Source organism: Lepidochelys olivacea (genome assembly GCF_965140295.1).
Source record: "Lepidochelys olivacea isolate rLepOli2 genome assembly, chromosome: 10".
Classification (NCBI taxonomy): domain Eukaryota; kingdom Metazoa; phylum Chordata; order Testudines; family Cheloniidae; genus Lepidochelys; species Lepidochelys olivacea.
Genome location: NC_140420.1, coordinates 22,768,558 through 22,790,571, shown reverse-complemented (window position 1 = coordinate 22,790,571; position 22,014 = coordinate 22,768,558). Strand labels below are relative to the sequence as shown.

Below are 22,014 nucleotides of genomic sequence, written 5' to 3'. Positions count from 1 at the left end.
CCATCTCTCTACCCCAAAGTGTGTTGAACCAGAGGAAGTCTCCAAAGACCACAGCTCCACGATATGGATTCCCATATTCTGTCCTCCCTTTTACACAAAGAGGGTCCTGACTCAACACGCAGGGCACAGAATCTATATACTACAATACTCAGAAGAGAACGGTTTTGCTTTACAGGAATGTAAAGCTGGGTTGCACTGTTAGGCAAGCAAACTTTCAAGTTTTTGGGCTTCTCTTCAGAAAAGCTTCAAATTAATGAGTACTGTACAATGAATTTTTTTCATAACTAATTGTGAACATCCACGTTTTCTGAAAAACAAAAATCTTGTGTCCATTGTGATGTCTAACTTTAAGCCAGCAGATTTGCTAAAAGTTATTGGTTAATTACAGTACAAAGGAAATGTCAAGAGCTTTGACAAGAAAAAAATTTAAAGGTAAATTTGATCCTTTAATTTAAAGGAAGACAAAGATTTAGAAAAAAAATCTTTAATTTTGTCCAACTTTTAAAAGTATTCATATGCAAATCTGGAATTCATTAATAGTATGATACAAATGCAAACTCAACAAGATGAGATTCATTAGTACAAAGTATTTTAAGAACAAAAGTTAGCTTTTGTTTCTCTCAAACACCACAAAAACAAAATGGCAACCTGGTCGGGCTTTTATACAAAATAAATCACTTCTCATTTGGTATTTACAGATACAGGTCTTGCTACATACATAAGACTACAATAAGCTATTACAGTATCATGGCCACTTTACCAGATTAATACTGTGAGAGGTATCTGAATTCATTTAAGAAATTAGCAAATAAAAATTGATTTAGGAGAGGAAGCACTAAGTCAGCTCTGACTGATAAAAATTAACTGGCCTGAATAAAACAGCTTAAGTCATGCCAATCATGTTTGCCAATTATAAAAGGTGTGTGATACAAAGAAAACTAAGTGTTATACAGTTGGAATAGAGGGAATTTTAAAATGAGCACTATTAGCAAATGTTTATAAATATATGGGTTTGTCTGTAGCATCCTAGCATGTAAAGAGGAGTCAAAAAGCCTCAAGTATTTTCAATATTAAATCAATTAAAGCGATTGTCCAAAAGTGCCCTTCTGGCAAGTTTTGAACAACATGTAACTGTCAGGAAATGTTAAGTTACACCAGTCAGTTTTTACTATTTAGAAGATATTGAGTGTAAAGGCCCTAACAACTTGGCATTAGCTAGATTTCACAAGAGTAGTATTATAGTCTGATTTTTATAGTTAGCCAAAAATCAAATGGCATGACTACAGCAACTTTAAAAGGCCCATTCAAGAATACAATATCCTCCTCATCTATGGCAATGGTACATAAAACAAAGCCTACCGTGAGGGTTATGATACCTACTGCTTCAAAATGGACTTACCTCAAGGCAATTTTTTTTTAAATTAACAAAATGAGCATTTTTTCAATCACCACAAAGGAAGCAAGCAAAGAAAGCAATTTGTTTTTCTTTCAGATGTCTGATTTCAGACATTTGGACAGCTTAGGTATTCAATTCCTAAGAAAAAGATTCAATGTCAAATCACAGCACTTGTGTTTCCAGACGTCGTACTTCTTTTACCACAAGATCAATATTTATAATTGGGTTAAAGTACAAGGCCCAGTAAAACAGACAGTTGCAGACAAACTGAGGAATAAGGGGCCAAAAGATAGCAACAAAAAGACCCTGGGTTGACACTTTCCAGAAATGGCTCCACATTCTCTGAGGGATAGTCCTGAAAAAAGGAGAGCAAGAGAATCATCTTTCTATAGACAAGGTATTCTAGACATTGCTATTAAAAGAAATTAATGAAGAAAAATACCTATGAGTGATCGTTACAACATTCATTCAATTTGTGAGATGCCACCTAGTCTACCGTATTCTCACTAATTGCATCCTATAATTCCGAAGGATGCCTTGCAGGTGTAGCTCCTGTCCGGGCCTACTCACAGATAAAATACTGCTATTGAGCCACAAGAATTCAGTAGTTTGTAGCAGGTTAAGATAATTGCTTAAATGAAGAAAAAAATTATGTGGATTGTTCTCCACAAAGCCTACTCTGCCCTCCAGTAGTAGAAAGATAAAAACATATTGTCAAAACATTAACCCTCTTTTTGCCCATCCCCTCCAAGCACAGCATGAAAGTAGACACTAATCATTGCTCATTTTTATTCTAATAAAGCAATACTGATGCCCTTCGTTTTGGAGGACAAGCTAGAATAGTGCGTGGTAAACAGTAACTCTTTCCACTCTCTAGCTCTGTAAAAGGTGTTGAACATCTTAAGTGAAGCCTTAATAAATACCAGTAATCTAAATTTGAGAAAAAAAATAGCAATTCTTTGTAAGTAAATATCTTCCAAGGACTACTGTACTATACTGAATTTCCAAGCCAATTAGACTGCCTTAATTTGCATTGGATCTTTAGCACATACTCCACACATTAAGATTGCCATAAAAGAAACCTGAAGCTTTTTCCTGGAGAATTAACACTAGTGAATTTATGAAAAGCAGTAGTATGTATAGTACTAGTATTCAGAGTCAACAGATGTACTAATTAAAAGTCACTCAAATGTCTGTAAGTAAAATAGCAATTACATTATTCACCAACTGTGGTATACACTGATTCTGTGGGCAAATTCATCTAATACTTATTCACCCTGATGGTGCTGTTTCAACATGGTCATTTTAATTGTCAAATTACAAAAATAACCAATTGTCACCATTTATCCCTGGCCCCACACACACACACACACTCTTCAACAGCAACCATAAGAAATTGAAACAATCTGAGCATGACTTACTTCAGTTCCCTTCTTGACCAGAGCCTCCAAAAGGAGAATAACTCCAGAACAGAGAGCAACATGGCATTAACAATGATAAATCGTGATGTCCAGTAGTGTATCTCCAACCAATCCCAAGCAAATTCAGCTATTAACTGATATGGCAAAAATGAATACTTAACAATGAATTCTCTCCACTGTTTCCAAGTAGGATCCTTAAGGTCCTAAGGGGAAAAAATTAAAATCAATGGTCAAATTAACTACATACTAGTTGAGTTTACCTTTCATTGCTTTATGGCTTTTCCTTCATTGAAGGAAGTACCTTTGCTTCACTAAAATTTTGCTAGCTAGTTAAACTAAAATTAAAATTTCCATCACACAAGTTTTTAAGTGAGGGTGCAAATAAGCAAGTATACTCTATGAACAAGCACCAGTTGCAGATATGAGTGAGATTCCTTTCAATGAGTACTAATCGCTGAAGTGATTAGGAAATTAAAGAAAGTCTTCATTATACTGGAATTAATGATTGAGTATGTGTGTAAGCAATTTAAGAGTTTAAAAACACAAGATTATAGAAAGGACACTGACATTTTAAATCCAGGAAAGTCAATCTTTTAAAAATATACAGAAGAAGTGCACAGGAACTGCCATATCAGATTAGACAAATGATCACAGTTGCCAACTCACATGGTAAATAAGCACCCTGACTTTCACAATAAACCAAAAATCAAGCTAATCCCGTTTCAAAACAAGGCCAAAACAAGCCAATCCCCAAGAACCCCAACACTCTATGTGATTAGATCCTCTGGCATGCAATCTGGGACTGTGGTGGGCCTGCTGTGCACTCCTGACTCTCTCCCCCTTGCCGGGTGCCAAATAAGCAACAAGCCAAAAAACTAGCCAACAAGCAAATTAAGCCAAAAACAAGCCCAATTTCTGCATTTTTTTCATGGGTTTGGCATGTCTGCAAATGATCCACCTATTCCACAGTCTAGTTTCTAGTAGTGGCCAGCAACAGATGTTTCAAAGGAAGGAGTAAGAAAGCCTTTGACAGGTAGTTACAAAAATAAACTTGCCCTTAAGGAAACTTTTTTCTTAACTAGTGCCAGAAATTGGTTCATGTCCTGAAACCATGAGGGTTTATTCTCATTTTCCATATCAATATTGAATCCTAATGAAAGCCTCAAATTTGCCCCTGTAATGACTCAAGCCTCCTTTCTTCTCTTTATGCCTATTTGATTGGATGTATTGATTTAGAATTAAGAACTGATATTGTATTCTCAATAATAAAAGTTTCACAGAAACTAAAGACAGTTAACAATTGCACAGTGACATGTGCCTCCGCAGAGTTTAGGTCACTGCTTCCCTGTGAAATCCATCTCTCTCATCCACATGGGATTACACGTCAACATTCTCAAATAGTGGAGCCTACAGATAAGCACCTACATTAATATTTAGGCTAATAAAATAAGCGATTTTCAAAGATGAGCACCCACAACTGCTGCCCACATCAATGGGAGCTGCAGGTGCTCAGCGTTCTTCAACTCAGGCCACATATTTAGGTTATTATAGGTGGGGATAGTGACACCTATGATTAAAGTGTTGGACAACCTTCCGTTGGTCTAATTTATCAATCCTTATGGTTAAAGTTCTGCTTAAGGCTGAACGGTTCAGCCATTTTCAAGGACAAGGTTAGGAAAAACTTTTTTTTTTTTTTTTTTAAATATTGGTGAAAAAAAACAACACCACACAACTTAGAGCCTTTCACTGAAAGGAGTTATAACATCTTCATATCTTGGGACAGGAACCTGCAATTTGACATCATGGTCACCCTGGCATCACAGAAGTGCTGTTTATCATCCCCAAGAAAATCTTAATTTGGCTAAGTTACAAGCCTCTGAACAATTGCTATTTGCACACTCAGAAAAGGCTTGCTGTGGTTTGGGGACCAAGTTCTCCAAACACTCCTTTTGAATTGGAGCATGCTCCAGCCCAGGGCTGCAGGGCTAGGAATGACTTGCCTGCAGCTTCTGCTCGTAACTGAGCACAGACTTAGTGTATGGCTACACTAGAACATTTAATTACTGGTTGAGCTGATCCCCTAAAAATAGAAATGTAGGCACAGCAACATGAGGGGCTGACTTCCCCAAATACAATCCCCTCTGAGACCCTAAACATGAACAAGGGCCAGCTAGACCTTTTGCCACATATGCAGCTGAGGCTACACTTCTATTTTTAGTGCACTAGCTTGGGTACATCTCCTCAAGCTGGTAGTACACTTTCCATCTCCAGAAAAAAAAAGACATACCCCCAGTCTTTCCTCTGCCCTCAGTACTCACCCTGGTGGGGCCCAGGCAGCACAGAGGAGGAACAGCCTGGCTTGAATGCAGAGAATTGAATAGGGGGCATGTGACGGAATAGATCAGTAACCAAGTCCTGAACCTTCGATGTTGCTATAGAATTAAACTACATTAGCTGGCAGCAGCAGGCTGTTATCAGAGAGTGGGGAAGTAGTAAGTATTTTAAATGTGAATAGGCGTTTATGTTAACAGCTCGTCCGAACAGTTTCAAAATTTTGTCAGAAAAGGATGCTCACAGGCCAAATTTGAAGTGGAAGACATTTGAGGATTTAAAAGAGGGGTGAAGGGACACAGAAATAAAATGGAATTGTGCTTACAGACAGAAGACAACATTAAGGAGTGGTTGTTGCCATTGCAGGCTTCATTATAAATAAAATGGTTTTGGACAAAACCATTCCTTAAATTCTTAGAGTTATAAAATAGATTTTATCCAGTATGCTAGGTAAACATCTCATGTTTTTAAAGTAATCAGCTATTTAGAAAAATACACAGGAACCTTCAGATGAGATTTCTTTTAAAGTGCAAGCCATATGTGTTAAAAAAAGAGAGTAGTAAACATAAAACTGATCTTTAAATACGTTCATTTGTTACTGTAGTGCCCTCATAAATTACAATGATTACTCCAATTCAGACTAAGATTTACATTTTGTAATGACAAGTTTACACATATTCCAAGACCAGTAGAAGGTTTTTCTTTAAGCTCTAGTGGAAAGTTTTAAAAACAGACATTCCTTTGAAAAACTGACACCCAAAAATTTAAACAGTAAAGCCCGAGTATGAAACTAACAATTGTTTTAAGCTGTCTAAGATGTCAAAAAGAAAAGCCAAGGGAAGAGATTAGATTTCTGAACTCTTGCACTTTTCAAATATAATTAGTAATATACATAATTTAACTAGACATTTTCACTGTATGTGCTTTCACAAGGTTTGCTCTTAAAAGTAGAAGTCCATATGAACAGATGCAATGCCTTTCCATTTCTGGGCAAGGAATCCCTTGGTACGTCTCGTTTAATTTACCATTGATTAACACACAATCTATACATGGAAACAATTTTTTTTTTTTTTTTTAAAACCTGACCATCTATAACTGCCAAACAGTAACCAATTAAAAACAGGGCGTTCTAAATGGGAAGTGCTGGGCAACTGTAATAGCTGTTACACTATCAACACCCTACACAATAAGCTTGAGGATGAAGCTTACTTTGCAGGGAAGTTTTTGTTTTTGTTTTAAGAAAAGCTTTTATTATAAGATAAGAATGGTAAGCAATGTGCTATGCATATTTGAAAAATAAATTTTAAACACAAATGCTTCAATTTAAAGCAATTGGCATAATGATAAATGTTTTAAACACCTACTAATAGTTTTGTGATAATATCTTCATATTCATCTTCTTGCACAGGACATATTGTGTAGATGAATGGTAGAAATATTTCTGTGTAATCAAACAAGTATAGATACAACATACTGAGTCTTGGAGAGCTCTTTAGTGCATATAGCAGGAAGAGTGACTTTCCTGGATTTACTGCCTGAAATGAATCAGAAGGTTAACAGTGAGACATACTATTATGAGAAGTCAGCTTTAGACTTTTCTGAAGTATGTTTATTTTGCTTTACACAATCATCAATGAAAATCATTTAGCATTTACAAATGTTACAGAAATCACGTTTTTTAAAAATCATTAGTTTTTAAACTTAACAGTTTGCACACAGACTACTTCCTTGCCTTGCTCTCTTTGAACTTTATGATTTTCTGGGCTTTTGTTCTGCAATATGCAACAGTACTGTTACAGTTGCATCCATTGCCATACCAGTCACATGAATCCTGTTGTTCATTCACCTTTGAGAGTTTTCATTCACATTATCCCTTGCATTGTACTCAGACACTTATTGATCCCATTCTAAAGAACTGGATGTTTCTTCGTAGTTGCATAACTTCGTAGTTTAGTCTTTGAAAATATCTATTCCAAGTGACACGATTCACTACTTTATCAAATTTACCTTGTATTCCCAAAGGTTCTGTGGTGGTTTAACTCCCAATGTTTTCACACGTTCCAATTCCATTATAATGGCTTTTCTATGGCTACTGTTCTCTATATGATAAGGAGTTTTTGTGAAATCTTCATCTGTTATTGTTAGTAGAAGCCTACAAAATAAAATATTTCAGAAGGGTAAATACTGACAGCTCACCTCTTTTGTAACAGACACACTATTTTAATTCTCACATAGTAACAAGATACTGAATCACCAAGATATCACCTTTAGAAATTATGTCCCATACCATACACTTTTAAACACACTAAAAGCCCCCAAATCCTATAAAATACATTCTATGATCTTATCATTGACAAGCTTGAATTAAATCTTCCCTTACTCATTTTGTCTCCACATTTGGCAAACAAATTTTAAGCCAGGCAAGCCAACATAGCTTTCCTTTTATTCCTAGAGCTGTGCTCACACAATAACTATAACTACCACCACACTAGAAGATAAGATCCTATATAAGTATAGTGGCTTATGTTTTAAATCTGGGTTTCATGAGAAGAGATCTGTTCTGTAATTTAACTGGTTGGGCATCAATTTAGAATGGAAGAGTTAGCATCTACTGGAGCATCAAGTTAGGAGGAAGAGTGGGGGAGGGGAGAGGAGTCGAGGGAAGAGAAAAGACCTCCAAACGGAGAAGAACTAGAAGGTAGATTGGTGAGGAGCAAGTCAATCTGCAGTAGCAGTCAAAAAAGCTAAACAATGTTAGGAGCCATTGGGAAAGGGATAGAATAAGACAGAAAATATAATGCCCCTATGTAAATCCATGGTAAGCCCACACCTTGAATTCTGCGTGCAGTTCTGGTCACCCGGTCTCAAAAAAGAGATACAGAGAAGGGCAACAAAAATTATTAAGGGTATAGAACAGCTTCCATATGAGGAGAAATTAAAAAGATTGGAACTGTTCAGCTTGGAAAAGAGGGGATATGATAGAGGTCTATAAAATCACAAATGGTATGGAGAACATGAATAAGTAGTGTTATTATCCCTTCACATAATAAGAATAAGGAGTCACCCGATAAATTAATAGACAGCAGGTTTAAAACCAACAATAGGAAGTTCTTCACATGATGCACAGTTAACCGTGGAACCTGTTGCCAGGGGATGTTGTGAAGACAAACTATAACTGGGTTCAAAAGCGAATTAGATAAATTCATGGAAGATAGGTCCATCAATGACTATTAGCCAAAATGGTAAGGGATGCAACCCCATGATCCAGATGTCCCTAAGCCTCTAACTCCAGAAGCTGGGCCACTCGATAACTGCCCAAATCCCTGTTAGAGACCTAGTAACATTTTACTTATCTTTCCTGACTATAAGCTATCAAAACTGTAAAACAAAGAAAAAAAAATCACATACTTAGTATTAACAACCATTATTAGAATTAGGTCAATTAAATTGAGGGTTGAAATGTCCTTTGGTACCAGAATTTTTGATCACCTGGGAAACAAGATTTTGACATTTCATTACATATATGGTATGAAAAATGAAGTCTATCCAATGAAGTGGTTCTGTTATGGCAGCTCTTGTCAGTTTGAGATTGTATTTTCCTCACCTTCCATTCACTCTCTCTAATAAAAATCGATCTCTATACAAGGAAGCCCAAGGACCCAGCTGTTCTAGCCAAAGAATCACCTCTTCAGGAGTCCATTTAGCAACAGGTTTGTGGACAAGAAGATCATCTTCATATTCTCTGCTGCTCCAATGATACCCAAGCAGAACCACCTGCAAAACAGCCAACAGATCCTTTTGGAATGCAGTATGAACATCACTGACAAAGTTTGGATCAAATGTTTGAAAGTCCTGCCAGTTTGATGGGGTACACTCAAATACCACAACAAATACAAATTTGAGTAAGATCTCAACAGCTTCCACCCCCATTTATTGTCCATCCACAGCTGGCACTGAAATATATAGTCAACACCAACTCCCTCCCCCCCCAATACTTGTCATTACTTTTCTGGACAGCTTAAATTAAATGCTGATGGTGTTTGTTTTCCATGTTTATCTGGAAAATGGATGGGGATGAAACTTACTGCCACACAAGTTAAAGCTGTCAGAACTCCAGAGAAGAAACCTCCTCCTCGAGGATTAATTCTTCTCACATTTGGAGGTGCAGAAATCTGATCATTTCCATGTTTTTGGAAGGCTGCAAGGCTGTGAGCTACATTACTGTTTTGCTGAATGTCTTCTTTTCGCTGTGCAATAGCATCAGGAAAGAGCTTTTCAATAGCATCCCTAGAGAAACACACATCAGTCACTTTACAATATATCACTGAGTCTATTCAAGTCTATAGCTCAGAGAACTGGGACTCAGCTGAAAAGTGTATTTTACAGCTTATTAGTTACATATTAAGTTTTGCGTGAAAGGAGGTTTTGGCAATCATCATCAGTTAAAAGTTGAATAAAAGGTTTTTGCACACAAACGTTAAATTTAAGGTTCACTATAAAGAAATATATGACAAGAAAAACTGAAGTTTATACAATAACCACTATTCTAAATTTAGATGGTCAGGATATACCTTACTACTTTTGAAAGACAGCTGATAGGTTGTTATTCAATAGCACTGGCCAAGTTCAACAGAAAAGCCTAAAATCAACAGGGTAAACTATTTAACTGACTATCGTTTACACAGCTCAGAAAATTACTTTCTTAAAAAATGCAAGAAGAGAGCTTGTATGTAACTCAAAACACCAGCAAGTACTTAATGAATCAATACTTTAGTATTGTGCTGTAATGAGATAAGAATTTATTCCAAGGAACTAAAGCAGTACTCACATTAATACCACTGAACATTCAAAGCTAGAATTATTTCTAGTTGTGATATGTTGTTAAGAACTATTAAAAGTGAGGGGAAAAAACTTAAGGCACTTAAAAAAATCTGAAAAGAAAATTCAGAGATCCACTCCAAAATACAGAAGTGATTACTTGAACAGTTAAAAACAATTACATATTGTGAGACTGCAAGCCTTAACGTCTGCAAGAAAGTGCTGATTACTGAAAGGTTTTAAAAGTATGTAGCCAAAAACAAGCAACAAAGTATGTATGTGTCTTTGCTTTTAAAAAGACCAAATAGATGCATTACAATCACCTGAGGAGGATGTTGACCTTGGGGAATCCTTCCCACTTTTCTCTGCATTCTGGACACTCATTCTTCTTCGAGGATACCCACCACAAGGCTAGGCAGTGTCTACAGAAACTATGACCACAGTTCAAGGTGGTGGGATTCACCAGAATATCATAACAGCAGTGGCAAGAGAACTCACTAACTGAAATCAGACGGCTGATCTCAGGAGCAGCATCTGCTTTAACTTTCAACTTCTCATTCTCTCTTTGTAACTTCACATCTTCTTCCATTTTCCCTTTGTGCATCAGATCACCAGAAAGCACACTCCAAAGTCTTTAAATCATGCGAGGCATTATTAATTCTGCAAAACAACAAAAAAGGCAATTATTTTCTCCTTTACAAAACCTAAGCAAGTATTAGAAGCAGTATTAATACAATGATGAAATTTTCTATGTGACATGTAAAGTTATATCCTCAATGTTTTCGCTCAAATTCACAAAAAAATTAATCATTTTGCTAGAGTACCAATTCTAGCAGACGTAGCATCATCTTCTACCTTCTCTCAATTATAATACATCCAGTACAGATTACAATCAAAAGCAGACTCTGGATGTACCCAACTAAAATAGATGGAACCATAGGTCCCTGACACTTTCTTGCCCTTCATTTATCTTCACATATAAAATAACCAACACAACAACAAAAACCAGTAAGCATCTGCCAAGACAAGATCAAAAGGTAAGTTTTTTTTTTATTTTAGCAAACTATGTATTTAATCAAAATTCTGTTGGGTAACAGACACCACAAATCACCACGCTAAGCAACATTTAAAAAGTTTAACCTAAAAATATTGCACACGTGGTACACTATGATCTAATTTCCTCTGCCCATTCTTGCCCTGCACATTCCTATGTAGAGTCCCCAGCCTCCTACAGAGGCAGACACCATTACACAAATGACAGGTTTCAGAGTAGCAGCCGTGTTAATCTGTATTCGCAAAAAGAAAAGGAGTACTTGTGGCACCTTAGAGACTAAGAAATTTATTTGAGCATAAGTTTCGTGAGCTACAGCTCACTTCATTGGATGCATCCGATGAAGTGAGCTGTAACTCCTGAAAGCTTATGCTCAAATAAATTTGTTAGTCTCTAAGGTGCCACAAGTACTCCTTTTCTTTTTTCATTAAATAAATGTAGATCTGGGTAAGGGCTGGCTAGCATAGACTTCAGTGCAGGATGCGGGCCCAATTAGCTTCCCTAACGATGATTAGATGGTCACAGTGCAAGGGGGCACATATCTTCCCAGCAAAAAGTTACTTTAATTTTCTACTGTCTCACCAGTTGAGAAGACCATAAACCTATTTTATTGGGATAAACTTTAGTGGGAAGATCAAGTGGTCAGATCTATTTCAGGGGGGTAGATGGGGAGATAAAATAGATTGCTCAGATTACCAGTCATCTTTCACGTTTTATTTTTTCAGGTGCTCTTCAAGATTTCTTTATTTGCTGTATTAATAGTTACAAATATTTTTGCTTAAAAAAAAATGTTTGGCTCCTCTTTACTACCAAATTACATTCTCGTGGAGCCCTGAGCGGTACCGTCACGCAGCCCACCTACCGCTCCCCGTCCCCTCACTCCGGGGTGCCGGAGAGGAGCCTGCCCTGCCCGGCGCTCTCTCGAGGGGCCTCCCCGCTCCTCGGAGCCGGGAGCCTCCTCGAAAGGGCACATGCAGCGCCCCAGCACGGCGGAGCCCCGGCTCCTACGTTAACGGGCGAGTCACGGCACCGAGGACGCTCTCGGGCAGCGGCCCAGGAGGAGAGAGGTGAGGCCAGGCGCTGGGAAACCGGCCCCCCCGGCGCGCGCCCCGCCGTCACTCACTGCTCCTGATGATCTCCATCCCCGCAGCCCGCCCCAGCCCGGCCGGAGCCCCAATCCGCAGCGCCCGAAACCCGGCTCTGCCCGCGCCGAGCACTTCCGGAAACAGCCCTCCGCCCCCGCCGGGCACGTGAGCGCTCACGTGAGCCGCCCGACTTGGGAGGTGGGCGGAGATAGCCGCCATATTGTCCCCCTTGGGCGCCGGTCCGGCGGGGCGCTTTTAGGGGTTTGTGCTTCGTGGTTTTTCACGCACAGCCGCGCTCGAGGTTGCATAGCGTGAGCCAGGCAGCTCCCGTACCTGCGACTCCTCGGGGAGCTGCAGGCCACACAGCGGTACCCTTTAGCCCCTTCTCCTGGGGGCATCGCTATTGGTAGCTGCACCCCGCTGCTTCCCTCAGCCCATGGCGCCCTCCCTGTGCCCCTTCCTTCCCGCCCCCATTTAGCTCCAGGCGCGTCACTTCTCCCTGAAGCTCTGGCTTTTGCCCTGTCAGTATCCCCCAGCAGGAATCACACCTGAGCGCCACAGTACTTGCAGGGTCCCATTCATTGTCAGGTAAATGAGGGTTTTGCTATAAGAATATTTTGCATTGTTATTTGACTGCTGAGTGTACTTAGTGAGGTACAGCAGAGGAACTGTGCCCAGAAGTAACAAAGGTTCACGTGGGAACCCTTGCCACCTTGGGGCACAAAGAGGTGGGGAATACAGAAATAAAAATGGGAAGACACGGATGTGTCATTATGCTGGAAATGACTCCTCACAGTCAGCAGGTGTGTGCTTTGTACAGGGAGTGAGTGCACTAAGTGTTTGGAAGCTTGACCCAACATAGGGGCCCACTCCAAAAGGACAAAACTCAACCATGAGCAAAGCTCAGCCTTTGCAGCAGAAATTTAAAACTAAACTAGCACAAAGCTGTAGTATAGGGAATAGCCCTACACTGGTACTCCAACCGGCTGAGAGTAGCATTTTTTCCATCTCTTAATTTCTGTGATTCTAAGAGCAATAGGAGCACAGAGAGAGAGCAGAATAAGTGTCTAAGGGAAACTCTATCATACAAAGTTAGATCAACCTAACTAGGTCATGCAGCCCTGTGAAAAATTTCACACCCTCTGCAATGTAGGTAAGCTAACCTAAGCCCCGCCAGAGATACCACTAGATCAATGAAGCATTCTTCCAGCAGCCTAGCTACTGCATCTCAGAGAGATGGATTTACCAGACAAACCCCTTCCATAGTGTAGTAACTGTCTATAGGCTGCATCAGTGCAAGTGCAGCTGTAGCATTTCTACTATAGCAGTGGTTCTCAAACTTTGTATTGGTGACCCCTCTCACACAGCAAGCCTCTAAGTGTGCCCCCCCTTATAAATTAAATTTGGATTTTTAATGTAATGTAATTTGTTGTGTTTGTTTACTACTTCTCATAACACAAGAACTAGGGGTCACCAAATGAAATTAATAGGCAGCAGGTTTAACCCAAATAAAAGGAAGTATTTTGTCACACAATACACAGTCAACCTATGGAACTCCTTGCCAGAGGATGTCGTGAAGGCCAAGACCATAACAGGGTTCAAAACAGAACTAGATAAATTCATGGAGGATAGGTCCATCAATGGCTATTAGCCAGGATGGGCACTTGCACTGATGCAGCCTATAGACAGTTACTACACTATGGAAGGGGTTTGTCTGGTAAATCCATCTCTCTGAGATGCAGTAGCTAGGCTGCTGGAAGAATGCTTCATTGATCTAGTGGCATCTCTGGCAGGGCTTAGGTTAGCTTACCTACATTGCAGAGGGTGTGAAATTTTTCACAGGGCTGCATGACCTAGTTAGGTTGATCTAACTTTGTATGATAGAGTTTCCCTTAGACACTTATTCTGCTCTCTCTCTGTGCTCCTATTGCTCTTAGAATCACAGAAATTAAGAGATGGAAAAAATGCTACTCTCAGCCGGTTGGAGTACCAGTGTAGGGCTATTCCCTATACTACAGCTTTGTGCTAGTTTAGTTTTAAATTTCTGCTGCAAAGGCTGAGCTTTGCTCATGGTTGAGTTTTGTCCTTTTGGAGTGGGCCCCTATGTTGGGTCAAGCTTCCAAACACTTAGTGCACTCACTCCCTGTACAAAGCACACACCTGCTGACTGTGGGGAGTCATTTCCAGCATAATGACACATCCGTGTCTTCCCATTTTTATTTCTGTATTCCCCACCTCTTTGTGCCCCAAGGTGGGAAGGGTTCCCACGTGAACCTTTGTTACTTCTGGGCACAGTTCCTCTGCTGTACCTCACTAAGTACACTCAGCAGTCAAATAACAATGCAAAATATTCTTATAGCAAAACCCTCATGTACCTGAAAATGAATGGTTTCAGAGTAACAGCCGTGTTAGTCTGTATTCGCAAAAAGAAAAGGAGTATTTGTGGCACCTTAGAGACTAACCAATTTATCTGAGCATGAGCTTTCGTGAGCTACAGCTCACTTCATCGGATGCATGCTGTGGAAACTGCAGAAGACATTATATACACAGAGACCATGAAACAATACCTCCTCCCACCCCACTCTCCTGCTGGTAATAGCTTATCTAAAGTGATCATCAAGTTGGGCCATTTCCAGCACAAATCCAGGTTTTCTCACCCTCCACCCCCCCACAAACAAACTCACTCTCCTGCTGGTAATAGCTTATCCAAAGTGACCACTCTCCTCACAATGTGTATGAAAATCAAGGTGGGCCATTTCCACCACAAATACAGGTTTTGTCACCCCCCCACACCCTTTTTTCAAAAAAACACACACACAAAAACTCACTCTCCTGCTGGTAATAGCTTATCCAAAGTGACCACTCTCCCTACAATGTGCATGATAATCAAGGTGGGCCATTTCCAGCACAAATCCAGGTTTTCTCACCCCCCCCCCCCACAAACTCACTCTCCTGCTGGCAATAGCTCATCCAAACTGACCAAGTACTCGCAAAAAGAAAAGGAGTACTTGTGGCACCTTAGAGACTAACCAATTTATTAGAGCATAAGCTTTCATGAGCTACAGCTCACTTCCTCAGATGCATATCGTGGAAACTGCAGCAGGCTTTATATATACACAGAGAATATGAAACAATACCTCCTCCCACCCCACTGTGGGAAACTGTATTGTTTCATATTCTCTGTGTATATATAAAGCCTGCTGCAGTTTCCACGATATGCATCTGAGGAAGTGAGCTGTAGCTCAGGAAAGCTTATGCTCTAATAAATTGGTTAGTCTCTAAGGTGCCACAAGTACTCCTTTTCTTTTTGCGAATACAGACTAACACGGCTGTTACTCTGAAACCTGACCAAGTACTGTGGCGCTCAGGTGTGATTCCTGCTGGGGGATACTGACAGGGCAAAAGCCAGAGCTTCAGGGAGAAGTGACGCGCCTGGAGCTAAATGGGGGCGGGAAGGAAGGGGCACAGGGAGGGCGCCATGGGCTGAGGGAAGCAGCGGGGTGCAGCTACCAATAGCGATGCCCCCAGGAGAAGGGGCTAAAGGGTACCGCTGTGTGGCCTGCAGCTCCCCGAGGAGTCGCAGGTACGGGAGCTGCCTGGCTCACGCTATGCAACCTCGAGCGCGGCTGTGCGTGAAAAACCACGAAGCACAAACCCCTAAAAGCGCCCCGCCGGACCGGCGCCCAAGGGGGACAATATGGCGGCTATCTCCGCCCACCTCCCAAGTCGGGCGGCTCACGTGAGCGCTCACGTGCCCGGCGGGGGCGGAGGGCTGTTTCCGGAAGTGCTCGGCGCGGGCAGAGCCGGGTTTCGGGCGCTGCGGATTGGGGCTCCGGCCGGGCTGGGGCGGGCTGCGGGGATGGAGATCATCAGGAGCAGTGAGTGACGGCGGGGCGCGCGCCGGGGGGGCCGGTTTCCCAGCGCCTGGCCTCACCTCTCTCCTCCTGGGCCGCTGCCCGAGAGCGTCCTCGGTGCCGTGACTCGCCCGTTAACGTAGGAGCCGGGGCTCCGCCGTGCTGGGGCGCTGCATGTGCCCCTGCGAGGAGGCTCCCGGCTCCGAGGAGCGGGGAGGCCCCGCGAGAGAGCGCCGGGCAGGGCAGGCTCCTCTCCGGCACCCCGGAGTGAGGGGACGGGGAGCGGTAGGTGGGCTGCGTGACGGTACCGCTCAGGGCTGCACGCGCGGGCCCCGCCGCGGTACCGGGCTGAGCTGTGACCTCCGCCCCGCTGTCTGCACCCCAGAGCCCGGCCCTTGCGCTGCTGCCTGAGTCCCTGCGCTGACCCGGGCCCTGGCCAGCGAGCTCCCGGGGAAGCCGCGGAACGTGAGGGGAGTCGTTGGGCGCCCTGTATTTGACCCTCCCCTCTGCACGCCCGGGGCTGTTGGTTTATCTCTCAGATGACGCTGTCTTTGCAAGTGGACACTGAGCCTCTTAAAAAGGCTGAGAGACAGAGGGTGGCTCTCAGGGCCCTGCCGTCTAGTTCCCGGGCGGTGGGTCCGCTTCGCTGATCCCGCGCACAGACGGGAGGCCGGGTGGAGGTTCTCGAGTTGATAGCCATGTTCTCAGGGATGTTTTTACTGATTTCTTTATAGATTTTAAGGATAACCTAAATAAAGTGTATGAAGCCATCGAGGAAGCAGACTTTTTGGCTATTGATGGCGAATTTTCAGGTACTATTAAGATTATTTTGTGAACGTCATAGATTTGGAATTGGGGTGCTGGGGGTGCTGCAGTAGCCCCTGACTTGAAGTGGTTTCCTTATATGCAGGAATTACAGTTTGATTCAAGGGCTCTCAGCATCCCCACTATAAAAATTGTTCCAGATCCCCCGGTGAACATGGAATATTAGCAAATGGGCTAACCGTGATCTACTGTACTGAATATGCAGCCACTTTGCTTATGGATTTCCCATTGCCTTAGATGTAATAACTGTCTTTAGAATTTTCTTTTGTTCTAAGATGCCTGAATAGGGAACTGAAATACTTAAAACAAAAGCTAGGTCAAAATGTTAAATTTAACACTGTACGTATGAGTTATGTATTGCATAAGAGAGGCCAACAGTCAGTTGACCATACCTTTAAAAAACTACCTTTTAAAAAAAAAACAACCCAAAAACCATAAACATAAAGCATACATTGTGCCAAATTAAGTGTAAATATGTAATAAGAAAAGCCGAAAAGGAGTTTGAAGAACAGCTAGCCAAAGACTCAAAAGGTAATAACAAAATGTTTTTTAAGTACACTAGAAGCAGGAAGCCTGCTAAACAACCACTGGACAATTGAGAGACTAAAGGAGCACTTAAAGTTGATAAAGTCATTGCAGAGAAATTAAATGAATTCTTTGCTTCAGTCTTCATGGCTGAGGATGTTAGGGAGATTCCCAAACCTGAGCCGTCTTTTGTAGGTGACAAATCTGAAGAATTGTCACAGATTGAAGTGTCACTAGAGGAATTAATTAATTTTGGAATTAATTGAGAAACTTAACAGTGTAAAATCACCGGGACCAGATGACATTCACCCAAGAGTTCTGAAAGAACTCAAATGTGAAATTGCAGAACTATTAACTATGGTTTGTAACCTGTCCTTTAAATCCACTTCTGGTACCCAGTGACTGGAAGATAGCTAACGTAACGCCAATATTTAAAAAGGGCTCTAGAGATGATCCCAGCAATTACAGACCGGTAAGTCTAACATCAGTACCGGGCAAATTAGTTGAAACAATAGTAAAGAATAAAATTGTCAGACACATAGAAGAACATAAATTGTTGGGCAAAAGTCAACATGGTTTCTGTAAAGGGAAATCATGTCTTACTAATCTATTAGAGTTCTTTGAGGGGGTCAACAAACGTGGACAAGGGGCATCCAGTGAACATAGTGTACTTAGGTTTCAGAGGAGCAGCCGTGTTAGTCTGTATTCACAAAAAGAAAAGGAGTACTTGTGGCACCATAGAGACTAACAAATTTATTTGAGCATAAGCCTAACTCACAAAAGCTTATGCTCAAATAAATTTGTTAGTCTCTAAGGTGCCACAAGTACTCCTTTTCTTTTTATAGTGTACTTAGATTTCCAGAAAGCCTTTGACAAGGTCCCTCACCAAAGGCACTTACATAAATTAAGTTGTCATAGGATAAGAGGGAAGATCCTTTCATGGATTGAGAACTGGTTAAAAGACGGGGAACAAAGGGTAGGAATAAATGGTAAATTTTCAGAATGGAGAGGGGTAACTAGTGGTGTTTCCCAAGGGTCAGTCCTAGGACCAATCGTATTCAACTTATTCATAAATGATCTGGAGAAAGGAGTAAACAGTGAGGTGGAAAAGTTTACAGACGATACTAACCTGCTCAAGATAGTTAAGACCAAAGCAGACCGTGAAGAACTTCAAAAATCTCACAAAACTAAGTAATTGGGCAACTAAATGGCAAATGAAATTTAATGTGGATAAATGTAAAGTAATGCACATTGGAAAAAATAACCCCAGTTATACATACAATATGATGGGGGCTAATTTAGCTACAACTAATCAGGAAAAAGATCTTGGAGTCATCGTGGATAGTTCTCTGAAGACATCCATGCAGTGTGCAGCGGCAGTCAAAAAAGCAAATGGGATGTTAAGAATCATTAAAAAAGGGACAGAGAATAAGACGGGGAATATCTTATTGCCCTTATATAAATCCATGGTATGCCCACGTCTTGAATACTGTGTACAGATGTGGTCCCCTCATCTCAAAAAAGATATACTGGCATTAGAAAAGGTTCAGAAAAGGGCAAGTAAAATGATTAGGGGTTTTGAGCAGGTCCCATATGAGGAGAGATTAAAGAGGCTAGGACTTTTCAGCTTGGAAAAGAGGAGACTTAAGGGGGATATGATAGAGGTATATAAAATCATGAGTGGTGTGGAGAAAGTGAAGAAGGAAAAGTTATTTATTTGTTTTCATAATATAAGAACTAGGGGTCACCAAATGAAATTAATGGACAGCAGGTTTAAAACAGATAAAAGGAAGTTCTTCTTCACACAGCACACAGTCAACCTGTGGAGGTTGTGAAGGCTAGGACTATAACAGGGTTTAAAAGAGAACCTCCATGAATTTATCCAGTTAAGTCCATTAATGGCTATTCACCAGGATGGGTAAAGAATGGTGCCCCTAGCCTCTGTTTGTCAGAGGGTGGAGATGGATGGCAGGAGAGAGATCACTTGATCATTACCTGTTAGGTTCACTCCCTCTTGGGCACCTGACATTAGCCACAGTTGGTAGACAGGATACTGGGCTGGATGGATTTTTGGTCTGACCCAGTATGGCCATTCTTAAGTTCTTATGTACTATTGGTTTGTCACTTCATTGACTCTGGTCTTGTCTCCAGTAATGTGGCTTGAGACCCATCAACATCAGGTCATTGGTACCACATGCCATTCTATCAGGATTATTTTTCTAACCTGTGAATGACACAAGTAAGGCTTTCATAGTTTTTCCTAGAACATGGTTTCACTGCCAGCACATTATGTTCTATGAACTCACCAGATTGTTTATGTAGAATTACATTGTTTAATTGGCTTTTGTTTAAGGAGGGATGTTCACCTATAATGGAAGAGGTTTTTTTCAGTTGAATGGTAACTTATACATATGTAATGTAATATTATGTTAGTTACATAGTGGCAGACTTCTTAATAATTGTCCTTTGTTGCTACTCCTCACCCACTGTCTTTAAATAGCTTTATTTTTATGTAATATTTCCTATATTTTTTAGGAATCAGTGATGGGCCATCTGTTAGCACATTAACCAATGGCTTTGACACACCAGAAGAAAGGTATCAAAAACTTAAAAAGGTAAATGTAAAACTTAAGAGCTAAAATGAAACTATTTTAAGTATTTTGCCATACTTGGTAGGAGGTGTAACATGTCTGAGACTAGAACAAACTGTTAGATTTGTTAGTAGTGCATATCAGTATGTCATGATAGGCATTTATTCTGAGACAAATTAAGACTTCTGCTTCATTCTAAATAGTACTCATAGATAAAAACTTGAATTCCAGCAGGAAAAATAGGCTAAATATTTAACTTTGCCTGTCTAATATTTGGCTGCGTACAGGATGTTGGTAGGGACACAGTGGAGACAAGTAAGATTTTAAATTTACATTAGGTTAAAATAGTTATTGATTAAAAACAATACTTTTGATCTATTTAGTCTATAGCAGAGGTTCTCAACCTGCGGTTCAGGGCATACGTAACACACTGTGGGCAACGTGTGTGGCCCACAATGGTCAATAGGTTGAGAACCACTGGTCTTCAGCAATTGGTGAGTGTTTCAGTAAGGCCATGCTTATCCTGTTGAACCGGAGTCTGGCAATGTCTATGCTAACTGTCTTGAGAGCCTCCAGCATTGGTCTAACAGTGGGCAAGTGCCAGATGTTATGGTGGTCAAGTGCCTGTATCCAGTCTACACTAGTTCTTTTGCCAATGTAAGTGTCATTGATGCTAGACCAGTGGTTCTCAAACTATGGGGCGGACCTCTGAACAGAGGTGTGGGAATGTGTCAAGGGGAACCATGAGCTGAGTGCCTTTTTTAAGCTCTGGCTGTCAGTCCTGGGTGGCTGGGGCTTGTGCAGAAAGGCCATGATGGGAGGCTCTCCGCCTCCTCACCCCATTCCCTCACCAGGAGGCAGCTCAGGCTTTCGTTCCCCTGCCCCCCCAATCCCTCATCTGGAGATGCAGGGCTCCGGTTGACAGCCCCGAGGTGGCATCAGCTTTAGTAACGGTGGCAATGTGGTGCTAAATCTGCTGTGGAAAGTGATGTAGATGAATATCACTTTTCACATTAAGAAAAGGAGTACTTGTGGCACCTTAGAGACTAACTAATTTATTTGAGCATAAGCTTTCGTGAGCTGCAGTTCACTTCATCGGATGCTCTGTAGCTCACGAAAGCTTATGCTCAGATAAATTTGTTAGTCTCTAAGGTGCCACAAGTACTCCTTTTTTTTTTTTTTTTGCGGATACAGACTAACACGGCTGCTACTCTGAAACTTTTCACATTGTCTTACTTCTGTGCTGCTGCTGGGATGGTGCGCCCTTCAGAGCTGGGCACCCAGTCAGCAGTCGCTGCTCTCCACTCTGCCTTCAGAGCTGTGTGGTGGTGGGGTGTGTGCAGTGTAAATTACTACAAACACAAAGAAGCGGGACCCAATCAAATAAGTTTGAGAGCCCCTGTGCTAGACAAATAGTGGAAGGTGGAAATCTGATATCTGACACTGTACACAAGGCCAAATTGCCTGTGTGTGTAAAAGGGCGGGGAGGGAGGAGGAAACCACACACCACCAAACAAGAACCCTTTGGGCAGCTGCCAGATGAAATGGGGAAAAGAGAGGATTGCAACTCGGTTTTAGGGCTTGTCTAGATAAATAGTTAAGGTGTAGCAAGCTGGGGTGTAAATCTACAGTGCTTCAGCATGCCACACACTGTTCATGTGTACTTACTGCTGCACAATAACACAAAGTGCACTAGGGAACTTTTAGTGTGCAGCAGCAGGGTCCACACAGACTGTCACTGCATGGCATGCCGAAAACTTTCAGTACTATTTAAAACTAAGATTATATCTCAGAAAGGGAAGTAAGCCTTTTTTTGTAAAATACTTGTTAAGTTTATGATCATGCATATTTGCTGTTAGCTATAAAAACTACTACATTTATCCCTTTAAAGAGACTGTTGGCCCCAACACTAGATTTTTAAAGCAAGGATTTACCAAGCTTAAATCACATATCTATATATTTTATCTGCTATTGTTAGAGGTTACAGTTAGGATTATTAGAATTCAAGATATTAGAAGAATAGTTCTATTTTGCATTTTGTTTACTTTGTGGATTTTTTAGCTCTTTGTGTACAGTTCCACTGTCTCTCCCTGAATAGTTGATCAGGCTCACCTCTT

The 22,014-nt window shown here is 41.2% G+C and overlaps 2 protein-coding genes across 5 annotated transcripts in view; one reads left to right on the top strand and one right to left on the bottom strand.

Moving 5' to 3' along the window:
• Positions 1–468: 468 nt before the first annotated feature.
• Positions 469–12,531, bottom strand: BFAR (bifunctional apoptosis regulator). The gene is given in 9 exon segments (XM_084641667.1): positions 469–1,751; positions 2,818–3,020; positions 6,513–6,683; positions 7,156–7,300; positions 8,753–8,922; positions 9,234–9,435; positions 10,290–10,594; positions 10,596–10,626; positions 12,436–12,531. Coding segments are annotated over 9 exon segments (1,485 nt in total). The 5' UTR covers positions 12,501–12,531; the 3' UTR covers positions 469–1,558.
• A 3,077-nt stretch (positions 12,532–15,608) lies between these two features.
• The window catches only part of PARN (poly(A)-specific ribonuclease), a 162,782-nt gene continuing 156,376 nt past the window's right edge, over positions 15,609–22,014 (top strand). Inside the window, exons 1-3 of one of the 4 annotated variants that reach the window (XM_084641665.1) lie at positions 15,609–15,685; positions 16,691–16,768; positions 19,842–19,921. Coding sequence is in view for 1 of the 4 variants with exons in the window: in XM_084641663.1 (XP_084497789.1) it covers positions 15,962–15,980; positions 16,691–16,768; positions 19,842–19,921 (177 nt within the window). In the remaining 3 variants the exon portion in view is untranslated. Of the gene's footprint in view, positions 15,686–15,860; positions 15,981–16,106; positions 16,242–16,690; positions 16,769–19,841; positions 19,922–22,014 lie in introns of those variants that run through there. The other 3 variants (XM_084641663.1, XM_084641666.1, XM_084641664.1) reach the window with 3 other exon arrangements.